Source organism: Ochotona princeps, chromosome 2 (assembly GCF_030435755.1).
Source record: "Ochotona princeps isolate mOchPri1 chromosome 2, mOchPri1.hap1, whole genome shotgun sequence".
NCBI lineage: Eukaryota > Metazoa > Chordata > Mammalia > Lagomorpha > Ochotonidae > Ochotona > Ochotona princeps.
In genome coordinates this window covers 30,921,194-30,940,933 of record NC_080833.1, presented here as the reverse complement: position 1 = coordinate 30,940,933, position 19,740 = coordinate 30,921,194, and the positions used below count along the sequence as shown (strand labels likewise).

The window sequence follows — 19,740 nt, the reverse complement described above, 5'->3', positions numbered from 1 at the left end:
CGGGGGTGGGGGGGGGGCTCGTCCCAGCCACAGCGGCGGAGAAGCCGCGCGCTAGCGGCCGGCTGCTGCCACAGCCCGGCGAGGACACCCCTCGCTGCCTGAGGCTTGAAGGCCGGGGCGGGGGCAGCGGCTGAGTTTACTGCCCGCTTCCGGCTCCTTAGGCCGCGGCCGGGAGCCTCCGCACTGGCCCTCGGGTTGCACCGAGCGGGTGGGCTGCCTGGGTCCGGCCCACCGTGCGCCGGCCCGCTGCAGATGCCGCCCCGCCAGCGCGTCGCAGCCCCGGCCCCGCGCGCCCGCTGCCGGCTCCGCCCCCGAGGGGCGGGAAGGCCGAGGATCCGGAAGCCGCCCCCGGCCTCCCGCGCCCCCCCGAGAGCCGCCGGGAGCGTGGGGGCCGCGGCTCCCCCGGCTCTTGATCCCTGGTGCTGAGGGACTGTGGGGCCGGCCAGCTGTCCCGGTGAGGAAGCCCTTTCTCTGGCACTCACTCATCCAGCAGCTGTCTGGCGAGCGACTGCGGGCTGCCGCACGTTCTCAAGGCTCTGCGGAAAATCCGCAGGAAACAAGACGCAGATCTTGTCTTCTTGACCCTAAATTCTAGGGAAGTCGATTGATGAAAAAAAGAAAAAAGTGGGAAAGTTACTACATAATAGCCCGGGGAACTGGGAAGGGTCTTAGAAAACAATACAATGGGGGCCCGGCGCGATTGCGTAATGGTTGAAGTCCTCGTTCGGAAAGAAGAGCTCCTGGCTCCTGGCTCCGGATTGGCGCAGCACCGGCCATTTCGGTCACCTGGGGAGTGAATCATTGGACGGAAGACCTTCCTCTCTGTCTCTCCTCCTTTCTGTATATACGCCTTTCCAATAAAAACTAAATAAATAAATCTTAAAAAAAAAAACCAATATAATGAAAAGTTATAGCCGGGGCCTAGCACAGTAGCCTAGCGGCCAAAGTCCTCTCCTTGCACGTGCCCAGGATCTCATATGGGCGCCGGTTCTAATCCAGGCAGGCCCTGCAGGAACCCCCAGAATTCTGCTTGGGATAACTATGTTCTTTCTTTGGCATTTATCAAGTCATCTTGATACTTTGAGACTTTCGTGATATCTGTTCCTCCCCAATCTTTCAATTATTTAATTTACAGTAAAATACCTATCATGCTTTCTATATTTATTATTAGCACTTATTTTCCAACAAGAGCTATCCCTAACCAATGTTAGTTTTTTTATCTTGTTTTTTATTTATTGGTTGGTTTGATTTTGGTTTTGGTTTTTAAGATTTGTTTGAAAGGCAGAGGGACATAGAGGGTGATCTTCCACTCACTGGTTAGTTCTGCAGTGGCCACAATGGCTGGGGCTGAGCCAGGAACTCCATCTGGGTCTCTCCTGTCGGTGTCAGGGTCCCAATACTGAGGACATCTTGCACTGCCTTCCCAGGTGCATTAGCAGGGTGTAATTTCATTTCTATAGTACTTATTGATTCCTATTAAGGTTTTGTTATGGTTTTGGAACTGGTTGAGCTAGTCTTGAAGTTTATATATAAAACTTGGGCCTGGTGCAGTGGCCTAGTGACTAAAGTCCTCGCCTTGAACATGCCGCGATCCCATATGGACAACTGTTCTTATCCCAGAAACCCTGCTTCCCATGCAGCTCCCTGCTTGTGACCTGGGAAAGCAGTTAAGGGTGGCCCAAGGCTTTGGGGCCCTGCACCCACGTGTGAGACCCGGAAGAAGCTTCTGGATTCAGATTGGCTCAGTTCTGGCCATTGCGGTCACTTATGGAGTGAATAATCAGACAGAGGATCTTCCTCTCTGCCTCTCCATCTCTCTGTATATCTAATTTTGCAATAAAAATAAAATAAATCTTTAAAAAGAAAAAAGAAATTTATATTCAAAACTAAAGGTCCTAAAAGGAACAGGGAAAAAAGAGTTTTGGCAGGTTTGCTTAAACAGGTACTTGAACATACAAAAAAGTCAGTGCAGCTATATAATGATGCTACACGCTTACCATGGCTGCCGTGCTTTGCTTCAAGTTTGATCTCCTGCTGTTTAAAACACCTATATATTGGGCCCGGCGGCGTGGCCTAGCGGCTAAAGTCCTCGCCTTGAAAGCCCCAGGATCCCATATGGGCGCCGGTTCTAATCCCGGCGCTCCACTTCCCATCCAGCTCCCTGCTTGTGGCCTGGGAAAGCAGGAGAGGATTGCCCAAAGCTTTGGGACCCTGCACCCGCGTGGGAGACCTGGAAGAGGTTCTAGGTTCCCGGCTTCGGATTGGCGCGTACCGGCCCGTTGCGGCTCACTTGGGGAGTGAATCATCGGATGGAAGATCTTCCTCTCTGTCTCTCCTCCTTTCTGTATATCCGGCTTTCCAATAATAATAAAAAAATCTTAAATAAAAAAAATAAAAAAAAAAACACCTATATACCCCTTTAATCCATGTAGATGTTAATTCTCAAAAGTGAGATAAGAGTCTAAATTGGTGTTTAAATTGTAAAAATGAGATTTCTTTGATCTGGTTAGATACAACTATTCTAACAATTCCCATATTTTACAGAGTAGGAATTGAGGCAAAGTGGGTTAAAATGGCCCATGTCCCATGCTGGGGGGGCTGTTTTGGGTCCCTGCTGCTCTGCCTCTAGCCTAGCTTCCTGATCATGCCTTGTAGGAGGTAACAGATGGGGTTCAAGTGCCTGGGCCCCTTACACCTATTTGGGAGATCCCGATGGAATAAGCTCTTGGCTTGAGCCTGGTCCAGGTCTGGCTATTGTGGGTATTTGGGAGGTGAACCAGCACTTAGAAGACTCCCACCTCTTGGTCATTCTACCTTCAGGTAGATGAAAATAAATTTTAAAATAAGCATTAAAAGGAATTTTCAGGGGTGGTGTTATGGAGCAGCAGGCAGGTTAAGCCACTCCTGTGACACCAGCATCCCATATGAGCACTGGTTTGAGTCCTGGACGCTCCACTTTTAATCCAGTTTTCTTCTAAGGAGCTCAGAAATGTGGTAGAAGATAATCCAAGTGCTTGTGCACCTGTTGCCCACCCATGTGAGAGACCTGGATGAAATTCTAGACTCCAGGCTTACGTCTGACTCAATCCTGACTATTGTGATCGTTTGGCAAGTGAACCAGTAGTTGGAAGATATTCTCTCTCTCTCTCTCTCTCTCTCTGTCATTCTCCCGGCTTCTCTCCATAAGTCTGCCTTCTAAAATTTAAATAAATCTTTAAAACATTTTCCATTGTTGTTCTGTATTCCACTACATGCAGGTATAATATGTCTGTTTTTCTGCTGATGCATAGTAGGATTGCTTTCCGATTGGAGCTGTCATGACCAGTGCTTCAGGAACGTTTCTGTGCTTGTCTCTTAGTCCTCCAGTGCCTGCATTTGTATTTGATGTATGCCTAGGAGCTGGATTGTTTACTCATAGGAGTATCTGCCCAGCAGGCTTGATAGGTAGTACTATTCTGCAAAATAGTTACATCAATTTACACTCATAGTTCCAACACTCCTGAAGCCAACACAGAGAAATTATATTTCATTTTGGCTACTATAGTGGACCTTTAGTGGTATGTTACTATGGTTCTCATTTGTATTCTTCCAACTAGTAATGAAATTGGACATCTTTTCGTGTATATTGATATCCTCTTGGAGTACTTGTTCAGGTCTCCAAGTATGTTTCCAATTAGATTATCTTTTGGGCATTCTGCAAGAATTCTTGGTATTCAAATGGTGGAGGGGCAGTTGTTTGATTCAGCAGAAACACCACTTGGAATACCCACATTCTGCCATGTAGTGCCTGCATTTGAGTCCTGACTCTGACATGAACTCCAACTTCCTGTTAGTGTGATGGTTCAAGTGTGATGGTTCCTTGCCAGGGTCCGTGCAGTAGGTGTGAATGACACAAAGGTGTGAAGAGAACAGCTCCCTGCATGGCAGGGCCCAGGGAGCTTCCAGCTGTTTGGCAGGGCCCGGCGGATTTCTCTCTGACCACCTTGATGCAGTCTCACCACCCTTTTGCATGGACACTCAAGCACCCCACTAAGAATCCTGTAATCTATTGAGGCATTGTTTGCCCCTGTGAGATGGCTTTGGCAAATAATATCAGCTTGAGAGTTAATGTTACTGATAATGTCTTGGTGAGTGAGCCTTTAACTGCACACAGGAGTACAATCAAGCCCATGCTGTTTCCAGACACCTTATTGTGTACCTACCCATTGCCATAAAATCTGGCCTGGACATTTAGCATGCTTTCTGGGAAATGGCTTGATAAGAATTTTACAAACTAATGGAAATGATGGGAGTATGGGTTAAAACTGCCATGACAAAAAATATAGCTACTGGGACCCTAAAAGCTATCTTGTTACTGGGACCCTAAAAGTTATTTTGTTACTGTGACCCTAAAGGCTATCGTGTTACTGGGACCCTAAAGGCTATCCTGCTAAAGCAAAAAATATAGTTACTGTGACCTTAAGGGTTAGCCTGTCCTTGCAACTCTTTAGAACATAGAAACTGTAGTTGCTTTAGCTGCTTTCATAATTTCTAACTAGAGGAAGTATAGGCTGATTTCACTAACATCACAAAGATATACTTTTGATTATTATTTGATCACTTATGAGGTTGTAGAACCTGCAGTTGTAGAGGAACTTAATGTTTGGAACCTTTTGTCTTAGATCTTTGTTTTTTTCTCTTTTGATGTATTTCTCCCATTAAGTGATGGATAAGTTGTAGAATAAGAATTGTAGTAAGAGTGTATTACTGAATAAGATGTGTTGTCTACTGAGAAATTCTTGGCTGCAACGTTGGAATGGATAATGCCCTGTCTTGAGGTGAAACAATTTCTAGAATTATCTTTGGAAACACTCACTTGTCCATTGTAGAATTGAAACATAAATGGAGTAAACTTGGCTCATTGCTAATTACGATTCTTTCTGCCGTTATAACTCTTGCTTTACTTGTTCAGATAACAAACTGTGTGAGCTTGCTGACCTAATGGCCTTTAGTGCCAATGGCCTGTAATCCCCATACACCAAGACCCCGGACTTACTAATGAAAGACCCTCACCAAAAAGCATGAGCTTTAGCAGCAGCAACGCCATTTTGCAAGGCTTAGAACTAAGAATAACAGGATCTCTGGGAAGGAAGCGGACAAGGACAGGGCAAGCTTGCCTCATATCCGTGGTCAAACATCTGGCCCCCAAATAAGGCAGAAATATTAGGAAAGAGAGCTAACTCAGCGCCAACTCAGCTGTTATCAGAGATAGGGAACCAACTCAAGGCTAAATCAGTCATTATTAAAAATCCCCGGTACTAAAATAAAGTTGCTGTCACCATGACCCTGGCCTTATAGGAATCCACCAATCAGAGTCCTGTAACTATGCTTCTTGCTTCTGTAACTGCGCTTCTGCTCCTGAACCCTATAAAAACCCCCAGACCCCAACCTGAGGCGCGCAAGTCTTCCAAGAGACTTTGTTGCCCCAGGTACCTGTGTATCTGAATAAACCTCTTGCTGTTTGCATCCGCACAAGTGGTCTCGTTGTTCCTTGGGAGGGGCCTCTCCAAAGGAGGGACACCCATTTCGGGGGTCTTTCATTTGGGGGCTCGTCCGGGATCAGAGACCCCTGCCCAAGGACCACCGACCCACCTCCGGGAGGTAAGCTGGCCAGCGCTTGAAATTTGTTTATGTCCTTGTCTCTGTGTTTGTGTTGAAATCTCGCGCTTGCGTTTGTACGACCCGGCCATGTCGCTTTGTACTTGGCGGACCCGTGGAGGAGCCGACGGGCTCGGACTCCCGACCGCAACCCTGGAAGACGTTCCGGGGACATTTGGAGTCAGGTTTCTGGCTCATTTGAATTTTGTGAACCTGACCCGAATAGGACTCTTTGGGGCTCCCCCACTGTCTGAAGGGTACACGGTTCGTTTGGGAGACGAGAGATCCGGACTCTCATCACGATCTCCATTTGAGTTTTTGCTTTCGGTTTGGCACCGAAGCCGCGCTGCGAAGTTGTTTTGTTTCAGTGCCGGCCTATTGTTTGTGGTCTTTGTGTTCAGTGTTTTGTCTGTCGAGATAATGGGACAATCCATTACCACCCCACTTAGCCTTACTTTACAGCATTGGCGAGATGTCCAGGACATAGCTAACAATCAGTCAGTAGATGTCCGCAAGAAAAAATGGATTACCCTCTGCTCCTCAGAGTGGCCAACCTTCAACGTTGGCTGGCCAAGAGATGGAACCTTTAATCCTAATATTATTTCACAGGTCAAACACAAAGTGATGGATCCTGGTCCTCATGGTCATCCAGACCAGGTGGCCTATATAATTACCTGGGAGGCCCTCATTCATGCTCCACCTCTGTGGGTCAGGCCTTTTATTACTCTTAAACCACCCTCTACCCCTATCCCCTCTGCTCCTCCTCCCCTTCCAACCCTTGGGCGCCCCTCTCAGTCTTCACTCTACCCAACCCTTGTCAAACCCACACAGATCCAAAATGCAAAGAAGAAATCACCCAAAGTTAAGGTCTTACCCCCAGGAGAAGATCTTGTAATGGACCTGCTGGCTGAGGAACCTCCACCATATCGAGATCAACAAGCGGCAGAAGCTGAACCAGAAGAGACCCCAGCCGCCGATCCTGCACCTTCCCCGATGGCAGGGCGGCTACGAGGGCGTCGGGAACAACCTCCTGACTCCACTTCCCGTGCCCTCCCCCTGCGGGCCGGTCCCAATGATCGGCTCCAGTACTGGCCGTTTTCTGCCTCTGATTTATACAATTGGAAACATAACAATCCCCCCTTTAGCAAGGACCCCTCTATGCTAACCTCTTTGATTGAGTCTATTTTAGTAACACACCAGCCCACTTGGGATGATTGTCAACAGTTATTACAGACATTACTGACGACCGAGGAAAAACAACGGGTTTTCCTGGAGGCCAGGAAAAATGTTCTAGGGGACAATGGCCGCCCCACCCAACTACCCAATGAGATTGATGCAGCCTTTCCCCTGGAGCGGCCCAATTGGGATTTCACTACGGATGAAGGTAGGAACCACCTGCGTCTCTATCGCCAGTTGCTCATAGCGGGTCTCCATGGGGCGGCACGGCGCCCCACCAATTTGGCTCAGATCAAGCAGGTAATACAGGGGTCCGAGGAAACTCCCTCGGCATTTCTTGAGCGGCTAAAAGAGGCATACCGTATATACACCCCATATAACCCAGAAGATCCAGGGCAAGCCACCAATGTAGCCATGTCCTTCATCTGACAATCAGCTCCAGACATTAGAAAGAAACTTGAGAGACTTGATAATCTCAGAGAAAGCTCTATTCAGGATTTACTTAAAGAGGCAGAACGTATTTTTAATAAGCGTGAAACTCAGGAAGAAAGAGATGAGAGACTTAAAAAGGAAACAGAAGAACGTGATGAAAGGTTGAGACGTGAAGCCGAAGAGAGAGAGAATGTCAGAGATCGCAGAAGAAACAAGGAGATAAGTAGACTATTAGCCACCATAGTGTCAGGACAAACTCAGGAGAGACGAGGAGGGGATCGGAGGAGCCCCCAGGTAGATAAAGATCAATGTGCCTATTGCAAGGAAAGAGGACATTGGGCCAGAGATTGCCCTAAGAACCCAAAGAGACTTAAAAGATCAGGGCACCAGACTCCCATATTGACTCTAGAAGATTAGAGAGGTCAGGGCCAGGAGCCCCCCCCTGAGCCCAGGATAACTCTTAATGTTGGGGGGCAACCTGTCACCTTCCTGGTGGATACCGGGGCACAGCACTCGGTGTTGACCCATGCCCCGGGACCTTTGAGCGACAGATCGGCTTGGGTCCAAGGAGCGACCGGAGGGAAAAGATACCATTGGACGACTGACCGAAGAGTGCAGCTGGCAACTGGTAAAGTGACTCATTCTTTTCTACATGTTCCTGATTGCCCCTATCCATTATTGGGACGGGATTTGCTTACCAAACTAAGGGCGCATATACATTTCGAGAATAATAGGATTCGAATAACTGATCCAAAGGGAGCGCCTCTCCAGGTCCTCACCCTCCAATTAGAAGACGAATACAGGTTATATGAGATTCTGGAGCCAAATAATACAGAGATAAAAAATTTAAACTTAGATTCTTGGATAAAGAGATTTCCTATGGTTTGGGCGGAAACCGGAGGGATGGGCCTTGCACTCCGGCAGCCGCCTCTGGTCATTGAACTGAAAGCCACTGCGACTCCGGTCTCTATAAAGCAGTACCCAATGTCCCAAGAAGCTTATCAGGGCATCAGACCACATATCAAGAGACTTCTGGATCAAGGCATTTTAGTTCCTTGCCGATCACCTTGGAATACCCCGCTTCTTCCAGTAAAGAAGCCGGGAACAGAGGACTATAGACCTGTACAAGATTTAAGGGAAGTTAATAAAAGAGTGGAAGATATTCATCCCACTGTGCCTAACCCCTATAACTTACTTAGCACACTTCCACCTACACATATTTGGTATACAGTTTTAGATTTGAAGGATGCCTTCTTTTGTCTCAGGCTTAGTCCCCAAAGCCAATCTTTGTTTGCTTTTGAATGGAAGGACCCGGACTTGGGACTCTCAGGTCAACTGACCTGGACCAGGTTACCTCAAGGCTTCAAAAATAGTCCCACATTGTTTGATGAGGCTCTCCATCGGGACCTCACAGATTTCAGAGTCCAGAATCCGACTCTAATACTTCTACAGTATGTGGATGACCTCCTATTGGCAGCAACCACCGAAACAGATTGTCGACAGGGCACTGAGTCCCTGTTACAAACTTTGGGACAATTAGGCTACAGAGCCTCCGCAAAGAAAGCACAGCTCTGCCAAACCCAGGTCACATATCTAGGATATCAGTTAAAAGATGGACAGAGGTGGCTGACTACCGCCCGCAAGCAGGCGGTGACCAACATTCCCGCCCCAAGGAATTCTCGTCAACTACGAGAATTCCTGGGGACCGCGGGTTTCTGCCGCCTATGGATTCCTGGGTTTGCTGAAATGGCAGCCCCCCTTTACCCCCTTACAAAGCAGGGAGCAACGTTTAATTGGGGGTCTGAGCAGCAACAGGCCTTTGACGATATCAAGCAGGCTCTTCTGACTTCTCCCGCTTTGGGCCTTCCCGATGTCACGAAGCCCTTTGAATTGTTTGTGGATGAAAAGCAGGGCTACGCAAAGGGAGTCCTGACCCAAAGATTGGGGCCCTGGAGGCGACCTGTAGCCTACCTCTCTAAGAAACTGGATACTGTTGCCTCTGGCTGGCCACCTTGTTTGCGGATGGTGGCAGCTATAGCCGTTTTAACTAAGGATGCTGGCAAATTGACTTTGGGACAATCATTGACTATCTTGGCGCCTCATGCAGTTGAGGCCCTAATCAAACAACCGCCAGACCGCTGGCTCTCCAATGCCCGTATGACCCATTATCAAGCTATGCTCCTAGACACGGACCGGATACACTTTGGACCGGTTGTCGCCTTAAATCCAGCAACTCTGCTTCCCCAACCGGAGGATATAGAGCAGCATGACTGCCTACAGATCCTCGCAGAAGTACACGGGACACGACCAGACCTAACGGATCAGCCCCTCCAGGACGCGGACTTCACCTGGTATACGGACGGGAGCAGCTTCATAGATAATGGAGAACGGAAAGCCGGAGCAGCAGTAACCACAGAGACCGAGGTAATCTGGGCTAAGGCCCTTCCATCCGGGACTTCAGCCCAGAAGGCTGAACTCATCGCCTTGACCCAGGCGCTCCAAATGGCAAAAGGTAAGAGGCTTAACGTTTATACTGATAGCCGTTATGCTTTCGCCACGGCACATATTCATGGAGAAATATACCGAAGGCGAGGGTTACTGACTTCAGAGGGCAAAGACATTAAAAATAAGTCTGAAATCTTGGCTTTACTTAAGGCCCTGTTTTTGCCTCGAAAATTGAGTATCATCCATTGCTTAGGACACCAAAAAGGACAGAGCCCAGAAGCTCGGGGCAATCGACTGGCAGACACTGCTGCCCGGGAAGTGGCTCTGGAGAGCAAAGCTCCACCCCGAGCTCTTTCTCTAACTACCCAGGAAATGCGGTCCAACCTGGATACCTCTTTTGAGTATGGCCTTGGAGATATAAGAATCTTACAAGAATTAGGGGCACAACATGATGCTGAAAAAGGATATTGGATATTTCATGGTAAACCTGTAATGCCCCAAAAGCAAACTCGTGAATTAATTACCTGCTTACATAAATTAACCCATCTCAGCAGCAGAAAAATGAAAATCCTTCTGGATAAAGAAGAGAGTCCTTATTTCCTACTAGGGAAAAATAAAATCTTACAAACTGTAGTGGATGAATGTACGGCGTGTGCGCAAGTTAATGCGGGAAAAACCAAAGTAGGACAAGGAACTCGAGTGCGAGGACACCGCCCTGGGACTCACTGGGAAATTGATTTCACCGAGCTCATTTGCAGGCCTTGCAACTTGTACAGCGAGAAATCTGGAAACCACTTGCAGCTGCCTACAAGGACCAGACGGATCAACCAGTGGTACCCCACCCTTTCCAGATAGGAGACTCTGTGTGGGTCCGCAGACACCAGACTAAGAACCTGGAACCTCGGTGGAAGGGTCCTTACACCGTCCTTTTGACCACACCAACAGCACTCAAAGTAGACGGCATCTCATCTTGGATCCACGCCTCCCACGTCAAGGCTGCCCACTCTTCAGAGGAAGAAAGCAACGCCACGACAACATGGAAAGTCCAACGCACTCAAAATCCTCTAAAGATAAGACTTACCCGTGGGGCTCCCTGATTATTATAGGAGTCATGTTAAATTCTAGCTTAGTTCACAGCAGTCCCCATATCTCCCGGTCAATGGCTTGGGAAGTTCTCTCACAAACTGGGGATGTTGTGTGGTCAACCTCTCAAATCGCCCCCCCTGGGACCTGGTGGCCTGATTTAACCCCTGATGTGTGTGATTTAGTTGCCGGTCTTAATAATTGGGACATCCCCTCAATAGATCCTGCAAAAGAAAGACCTAAATGTGTCCCTAAGTCCAAATATGGCTTATGTCCGTGCCATCGGGCACCTTATAAGATACCAGGATGCTCCCATCCCCGCTTTCGAGTAGAGCTGCAAAAACTTCCATTTTATGTTTGTCCAGGAACTGGAAGAGATAAAACGCAGATACACACTTGTGGGGGAATAGATGCTTATTTTTGTGCTGCTTGGGGTTGTGAGACATCTGGGACAGTCTATTGGAAACCCAACAAAAAGGATTGGATACAGGTCAGCCGGAGTAAGCATACTCCGACCAGCTCAGGACCCGGTACTTGTTTCTTTAACCCTGGTAAAAAATGGTGGAAAGGTGGAGATTGTGAAGATTTCTCTTGTAATCCACTTAACATTTCCTTTACCCCTGAAGGAAGAAAAATAAGTGATCTGCCAGAGTGGATTAAGGGAAGGACATGGGGTCTGAGATTTTATATGTCAGGAACAGATCAAGGATTCATTTTTACTCTCAGATTACGTCTGGACCAGGGCCCCTCAAAACCTATTGGTCCCAACCCTGTCCTTCCTAGACAGAGAAAACCCTCTTTATTGGCACCCCAAGTCCCACAGGTTCGTAATATGTTCCAAAATGTTACCACATTATCTCCGCAGATTAGTAACCGCGTTGTGACAACCACAACAGGGGACAGATTATTCGATTTATTACAAGGAGCCTATTCAACCCTTAATCTCACGGACCCAGATCGGACTCAAGACTGTTGGCTATGTTTGATCTCTAGACCTCCCTATTATGAAGGGACCGCCATTATAGGAAATTATACTAATCACACCTCTACACCCATTAACTGTACTACTGTTCCCCAACATAAATTAACTCTGTCTGAAGTATCCGGACAAGGTCTTTGTATAGGAACTATTCCCACGACCCATCAGGCATTATGCAGTCAAATCAAAACATTAACTAAAGGAAATTATAATTTAATGGCTCCCAATGGAACCTATTGGGCATGCAATACTGGATTGACTCCATGCATTTCTTCCGTGATACTCAATTTGACTTCTGATTATTGTGTTTTAATAGAATTATGGCCTAAGATTATTTATCATGGTTCCGAATATATTTTTGACCATTTTGAGAATAGATTTCGAACCAAGAGAGAGCCAGTGTCCCTCACTCTGGCTTTATTGCTCGGGGGCATAACTGTAGGAGGGATTGCGACAGGAATAGGGACAGGAACCACCGCTCTCATACAAACCGGTCAATTTAAACAACTCCAAAATGCTATGCACAATGATATAAAAACATTAGAAGAATCAGTTAGTGCCCTTGAAAAGTCTTTAACCTCTCTCTCAGAAGTAGTACTGCAAAATAGAAGAGGATTAGATATTCTATTCTTACAACAGGGAGGACTATGTGTGGCACTCCAAGAAGAATGCTGCTTTTATGCAGATCATACGGGATTAGTGCGAGATAACATGGCTAAACTCAGAGAAAGACTCAAACAAAGACAACACTTACTAGAATCAGAACGAGGTTGGTTCGAGAATTGGTTTAACCGGTCACCTTGGTTCACTACCCTAGTATCCTCAATCATGGGACCCCTAATTATTTTTCTCTTAATTTTGTTTTTTGGACCCTGTATTTTCAAGAAATTAGTTGCACTTATTAATAACAGATTTGCATTGATTCAAACTTTAGTAGTAACCTTACATTCTGTACCATACCAGGTCGCCCGATCCCGGTACCGTGCAATTGAACAAGATGATCCAGATATCCTAGAAATAGAAACCACTACCACCTAGCCGAATGAAAGATTTCATTCGGAGTTAGAAGAAAAAGGGGGGAATGAAAGACCCTCACCAAAAAGCATGAGCTTTAGCAGCAGCAACGCCATTTTGCAAGGCTTAGAACTAAGAATAACAGGATCTCTGGGAAGGAAGCGGACAAGGACAGGGCAAGCTTGCCTCATATCCGTGGTCAAACATCTGGCCCCCAAATAAGGCAGAAATATTAGGAAAGAGAGCTAACTCAGCGCCAACTCAGCTGTTATCAGAGATAGGGAACCAACTCAAGGCTAAATCAGTCATTATTAAAAATCCCCGGTACTAAAATAAAGTTGCTGTCACCATGACCCTGGCCTTATAGGAATCCACCAATCAGAGTCCTGTAACTATGCTTCTTGCTTCTGTAACTGCGCTTCTGCTCCTGAACCCTATAAAAACCCCCAGACCCCAACCTGAGGCGCGCAAGTCTTCCAAGAGACTTTGTTGCCCCAGGTACCTGTGTATCTGAATAAACCTCTTGCTGTTTGCATCCGCACAAGTGGTCTCGTTGTTCCTTGGGAGGGGCCTCTCCAAAGGAGGGACACCCATTTCGGGGGTCTTTCACTAACCCATACATAATTCAAGGTAGGGGCCTGGTTGTCACAGGTGGCGCCAAGGTTAGAGCCCAGACCTGAGGAGAGTGGATGAAGACTGGCAAACCAAGATAAGCAAGGAATGTGGGACCCTTCCTCAATCATTTCTCAAGAAGTTGTAAATTGTGCCGCCCTGAAGCTATGTCAAAATGCCCCTAAAAGAAAACTTTGTACTGCTTCTGTATAAATAAAGCGGACAGCTTTCTTGCAAGGTCCACAATCATCAAGGAATCCTAGTGGTCCGTCTCTCTTTTCTTTCTCTCTTCTTCTTTCTACGCCTATCTCACGCACCCTTCTCGAGCTCCGAACTCTCGGCTGGAGCTGGACTCCGGCAGTTCCTGCCACCTGCATGGGAAACCCAACTGAGTTCCTGATTTCCAGCTTTGGCCTAGCACAATCCTGCAGATGTAGGAATTTGGGGAGTAAACAATTGGATGGAAGTTCTTTCTCTGTCTCTGCATGCCTGATGAATACATGTGTTTTTTTTTTTCTTTTTGAAACTTTTTATTTTTATGTAATCACCAACTTACATTTGCAGGAAAAAATTCAAAGAACCTTAAACTTATTCTTCACTCAACTTTACCATTGTTAACAATTTATCTTCATCATTCTCTCTCTCTCTCTCTCCCCCCCCACAAGAGTAACTATAAACAACATACGGTTTACCCCCAAAATACATACTCATGGGTACTTGTACATGCTTAAATAAAACTATGGGACAATTGTCAAAATCAAGAAACTTAATATGTAGCTGAATGTAGAGTTCATTCTCAAATTTTGCCAGTTGTCCCAACAATGGTTTTGGTAGTAAAGTTTTCCAAGTCATTAAAAATACAGACTATATTTTTTTGGTCCTATCCCTGTTACTCTTTTTTTTTTTTTAACTTTTTATTTTTTATTTTTTTTTTTTTTGAAAGTGGGTAATACCATTGTTTCCACATCAATATAATTTTTCCCTGTATCTGGGGTCAGGGAAAAAAACAAAGGGAAAAGCCCCACCCAACCTCCCACCCATCCCAGATCCCCAACGGGAGGCGCGCTCTGAGGGTCCTGCTCATACAGTTTTGATAGTTCATCAGTTCTGGATTGCTGCCAGTCTCTCAGTTCCAATCGCAATGAATCCTATTCAGGATCCACTGGCTGACAGTCTCTTCATGGCTGGGGTTGTAAGATCAGCAGTTCAGTTGGAGGGATCTCCAAAGAAACTTTATCTGAGTTGATTCCAGGCCTGATTCTTGCACGAGTTTGCTAGTACAGAGTCTGACACTGTCCGTCACACCAATCAGCTTATGCACATGCTGGTCGTTGGGATTGCTGGTTTCGTTCTGTTTCCAGCCCTGTCTTCCTCATGAACCAACGGGTGTGTAGTCCAGTTTAATTCTGCCCGCTTCATACTCAGTCCTCACGCAAACCAGTTGGAGCTGCAGCCTAGTTGGGGTGACTCCCCATAACCCCCACCAGTTTTGCCCCCTACAGTGGTTCCCATGCTTGCCAGTACGCACTGTAGGCTTGTCAAGTCTGTCCCACATCCCGTTTAGCTCTCACACGTGTCGATGGGCATTGAAGCCCAGCTCAACCCAACCAACCTACTATCCAGCCCACACACCTACTGGCAGGTGCCCTTCTGTACAGCCACCCCTGCCCCTGTCCTGGTGTTCGTGCTGTCTAATTAGAGTGGTAGCCCCGAAGGAGGTGCCCACTATTTCCCTTCTAGGCCACACTCACTCCCAGATTATGCACTCTCCAGGTAGTTCTGGCATTTGACTTGACAGAATTAGCTCCGAGTGCCAGCCTCTGCCAGCTAGTACTGCGGCTAGCCCAACCAACCCTCACCCACTCTAGTTTTTGCTTGCACCAGTTGGAACAGTCAGCCCACCATGGCCCTTCCCTTATCTAGCCCACATGAGGCCCACAGGTGTAACAGCCCTGCCTATTCTGATCTGCCCCCATCCCGACTCACGCTTTCCAATGGAAGTAGTTGTCCAGCAGGGGAGCCCACATTCCCCTGTCAGCTTTGCCTCCTCCCCCTGATTATCGCATGTGCTGTTTGGGCGCTGCAACCACATCCGGTACGGCTCATCTCACCCTGGCATTCCTTATTGTGTACTAGTATGTGTCGCAACCGACCCTGGCTCAACCCACACTCTGTTCTGGCGCTCGGACTCACCAGCGGGTGATGTGAACAGGTTCAGCCTGGTCTGCCCCCAATCCATGCCATGTGTATGCTGGTGGGATAATTTCCATAGCCTGTTCTAGGCTGTTTCCTATTGTGCTTCTTGCGCTTACCTGCAGGGACTGTGTCCTGCCAGAGGAGTTGCCCAGGCTCCTCCATCAGAAACTCTCCCAGTGCCAGGTTTTGCGCATACCAGGGGGTCCATGAGCCAGCCCTGTTCAGTTCACTTCCTGTCCTAGCAGGAACAGTGGTGTTTTCTGACTGTTCTTCAACCCAATCTGGTTCTTATTGTTGGATGTTTCAACCGAGCCATGGCTCTTCCATACCCCCATACAGCTTACACATGGTTCGGTAAGGGGCTGAGACCCAGCCTAGTCTGTCATACATTTCCCCTGGCCCTTAGAGCACCAGATGATGTTGGGGTCTGGCCCGGCTTGGTGCTTTCATTCCCAGTCCACAAAGTGGGATTACACTCGTATCCTGATCGGAACGCAGCCCCATTTATAGCCCATGCACTCATTGGTGGGAAACTCAACCCAGCTAGAGTATCCCCTTAGCTGCCCAACTGGGCCTATTCCCAGCCTTAGATCTTGTGAAGGCCAGTGGTTGCTCTGATTCAACTTGGTAGAGCCCCTCTCTTGTCCTGTCCCCTTAGATGCTGTGGCTTAGCATCCCTGTCTTTTTTTTTTTTAATTATTTATTATTTAACTTCATTAATTACATTGTATTATGTGACACAGTTACATAGATACTTGGGTTCTCCCCACCCCTCCCCACACCCTCCCACCATGGTGGATTCCTCCACCTTGTTGCATAACCACAGCTCAAGTTCAGTTGAGATTCCCCCATTGCAAGCGTATACCAAACATAGAGTCCAGCATCTTATTGTCCAGTCAAGTTCAACGGCTTCTTAGGTATACCCTCTCTGAGCATCCCTGTCTTATGCAGATCTGTAGGTGCAAGGACCTACTTGTTTAAATATTCAAAAAGCATTTATGTAAATATGAAATCAAAAGGTGCTTATTGGGCCCAGCGCGGTAGCCTAGTGGCTAAAGTCCTTGCCTTGCATCCGCTGGGGTCCCATATTGGCACCTGTTCTAATTCCGGCTGCTCCGCTTCCCATCCAGCTCCCTGCTTGTGGCCTGGGAAAGCAGTTGAGGATGGCCCAAAGCCTTGGGACCCTGCACCCACATGGGAGACCTGGAGGAAGAAGCTCCTGGCTCTTGGCTTCGGATTGGCTCAGCTCTGGCCACTGCGGCCACTTGAGGAGTGAACCATTGGGCGGAAGATCTTCCTGTCTGTATTGACTTTTGTCTGTATATCTGCCTTCCCAATAAAAATAAATAAATCTTTTCTTAAAAACATGCTTATTTTTGTACAAATTTTTAAAATCCATGCACAATATTTTCATAATATGCATTTCCCATGAACTTTAAGACACTTCAGATAATCTAGATAAAAGGCCTTTATCAAGGTCAGTACCATGGCTCAACAGGTGACTAGTTCTCCACTCTGTGGCACTAGCATCTCATAGAGGTGCATTTGTTTTCTCCTTTCTGATGAGCTCCTTTCTGATGAGCTCCCTGATTGTGGCCTGGGAAAGCAGCAGAGGTCTTTGGGCCCCTGCACCCATGTGGGAGATCAGGAGGAAGCTCCAGGCTTCAGATCAGCACAGCTGTGGCCATTGCAGCTATTTGGGGAAATGAACCAGCAGACGGAAGGCTTTCTCTCTGTAAATCTGCCTCTTAAATAAAAATACAAATTTAAAAAGATTTTTTAAAAGATTTTTTATTCTTGATAAGCCTTTCCACTCTCCTAATGGAATCTTTTAGTAAACAGTTCTTAATTCCTTTATTTATTTATTTATTTTTTAAAGATGTATTTAATTTATTCGAGAGGCACAATTACAGGGAGATAGGGAGACAGAGAGCTTGATCTTCCATCCACGGATTCACTCCCTAAAAGGCCATAACGGCTGGGACTGCACCAGGCTGAAGCCAGGAGTCTGGAACTCCATCTGGGTCTCCGATGAGCGTGTTAGAGGCCATCCCCCACTGCTTTTCCTAAGCATATTATCATGGAATTCTATTGGAAGCAGAGAATCTGGGACACAAACCAGCACTCATAGGAGATGCAAGCATTGCTAGCAATGATTTAACTCACTGTGCCACAACACTGGCCCTAAATTCTTAATTTCATCAGCTATATTCATCTGTGTCTAGAAATGGTGCTGTTGACGCACAAGTCCTCTCCTCTGCCACGGTCATGAGGAGATTCCCCCATCTCCTTTGTCAGGAGCTCTATTTGAATTTTACAATCCCTAGAGAACCAATTTTTGTTATGAGATAGGGGATCAATCTTAACCTTTCTTCTACATATTTATCTGTTGTACTAGCATTCTTCCTTAAAAAGTTTTTCCTTCATCTATTGCTTTGCTTTTCCACTGTTAATTTTAGAATCAATTGGTCAGTTTCTGCAAAACAAAAACAACAAAAAACCCTTCATGCCTATTTAATGAAAATGTGCATTATGAAAACTCTATACATGGATTTAAACTCTATTTTGATTATGCACTAACATTTCTCACAGTGCTTAAAATTTATTTCTATGCATTAAAATGCAAACTTGTTTAGAATTATTCTGCTTGTGAATTAAGCAGTCACACCCCCCCCCCTTTTTTTTTTAAACCTTTGGAGCAGCCAGGACACAAACTGGAGCCCATATGGGATGCCAGTACTTGCAGGCAGAGGATTAGCCAGTTGAGCCATCATGCTTACCCTCCCACATAGAAGTAAAAGTCAAAATCTAAAAATGAGTAAAACTTAAAACCTTGCCATTTATCTTTAATAGAGACTGTTTCACTAATTTTTCAACTATTTTAGTTTTCTTTTCAACTCCCCATAATCTGGCTTCTGGCCCTACCTCTCCATTGAAACTGCTGCAGAAATTACCCAATGCTGAGTCCAGCAGTCCTTTTATGAGTACTTACCTCACTGGATTTGCTTGATGATGTTACATTTGGGATCATCCCTCCTTCCTGGTATTCTATTCCCTAGGTGTTCCTCATACTGTAATTTCATGAGATTTTTAAATTTGAGAAACACACACACCACATACACACACTGTCCCCAACACACACACACGCACACAGGACTGGGCCTGACCAAAGCTGGGAGCTAGGAATACAATCCAAGTCTCTGACATGTGTAACAGGGACCCAGCCACTATCTGCTGCTGCTTCCAGGATCTCAAGGTTCTGTCTCCATCCCATTGACTTTCAAAAAAATTTAGTTTTAATTTTAGATGATATTAACATAGTTGATCGACGTGGGATGGATCAAGGGTTAGGGAAAAGTGGGTGTGGATCCCACTGCTTTTATTTTTACAAATCTACTCGATGTGAATCAATCCACTTCTATGGTATTAACTCCATGGGACTAACTCCCAAATTAATTTTTCTAGCACCTACTTTTCCTTGCACTTCAGACTATTCACATTAAAAAATATGTATATGTATATGTATATGTATATGTATATGTATATCTACACACACACACACATATACATGTGTGTGTATTTGGGAGACAGAGTGATAGGTATCTTCCATTTGCTGACTCACTGTCCAAACAGCTGCAATGGCCCAGACTGGGTCAGACTAAAGCCAAGAGCCTAGAACTCCATCTAGGTCTCCTACATGGATGGTGGGAGCCCAAGCACTCGGCCCTTCTGCTGCCCTCCCAGGTGCAGCAGCAGAACCAAAGCCTCTGGGAGTGGAGCTGTGCTGATAGGGGATGCTGGCCCTCAACTGCCCACTGGTTCAACATGCCTAAAGCCAAGCTGTTAATTATCCACTTCTCTTCCCAGGGAGAAAAGTCCTCTTGTAGATTCTTCCAAGTACTTGAGAAACATGTGAAATTTGATTTTTTCCTCTCTCCATTTACTTTTCACTTGCTACTGAGAGCTTTCAACCTTGCATCCTAAAGTGTTCTTCTAGCTGCTATTCCTAAGCAATATTCTGCAATTATTTTTTTTACAGCCCTAAATTTCTTTTTTTTTTTAATTAATTATTTTGCATTATGTGACAGTTTCATAGGCTCTGGGAATCCTCCCACCCCTCCCCTCCCCTCCCCCCTGGTGGATTCCTCCACCTTGATGCAGTATTA

General features: G+C 46.4%; 1 protein-coding gene across 1 annotated transcript; it reads left to right on the top strand.

Moving 5' to 3' along the window:
- Window positions 1-5,727: 5,727 nt before the first annotated feature.
- Window positions 5,728-10,545, top strand: LOC131483148 (uncharacterized). The gene is given in 1 exon segment (XM_058680451.1): window positions 5,728-10,545. A coding segment is annotated over 1 exon segment (4,818 nt).
- The last annotated feature ends 9,195 nt before the right edge of the window (window positions 10,546-19,740 follow it).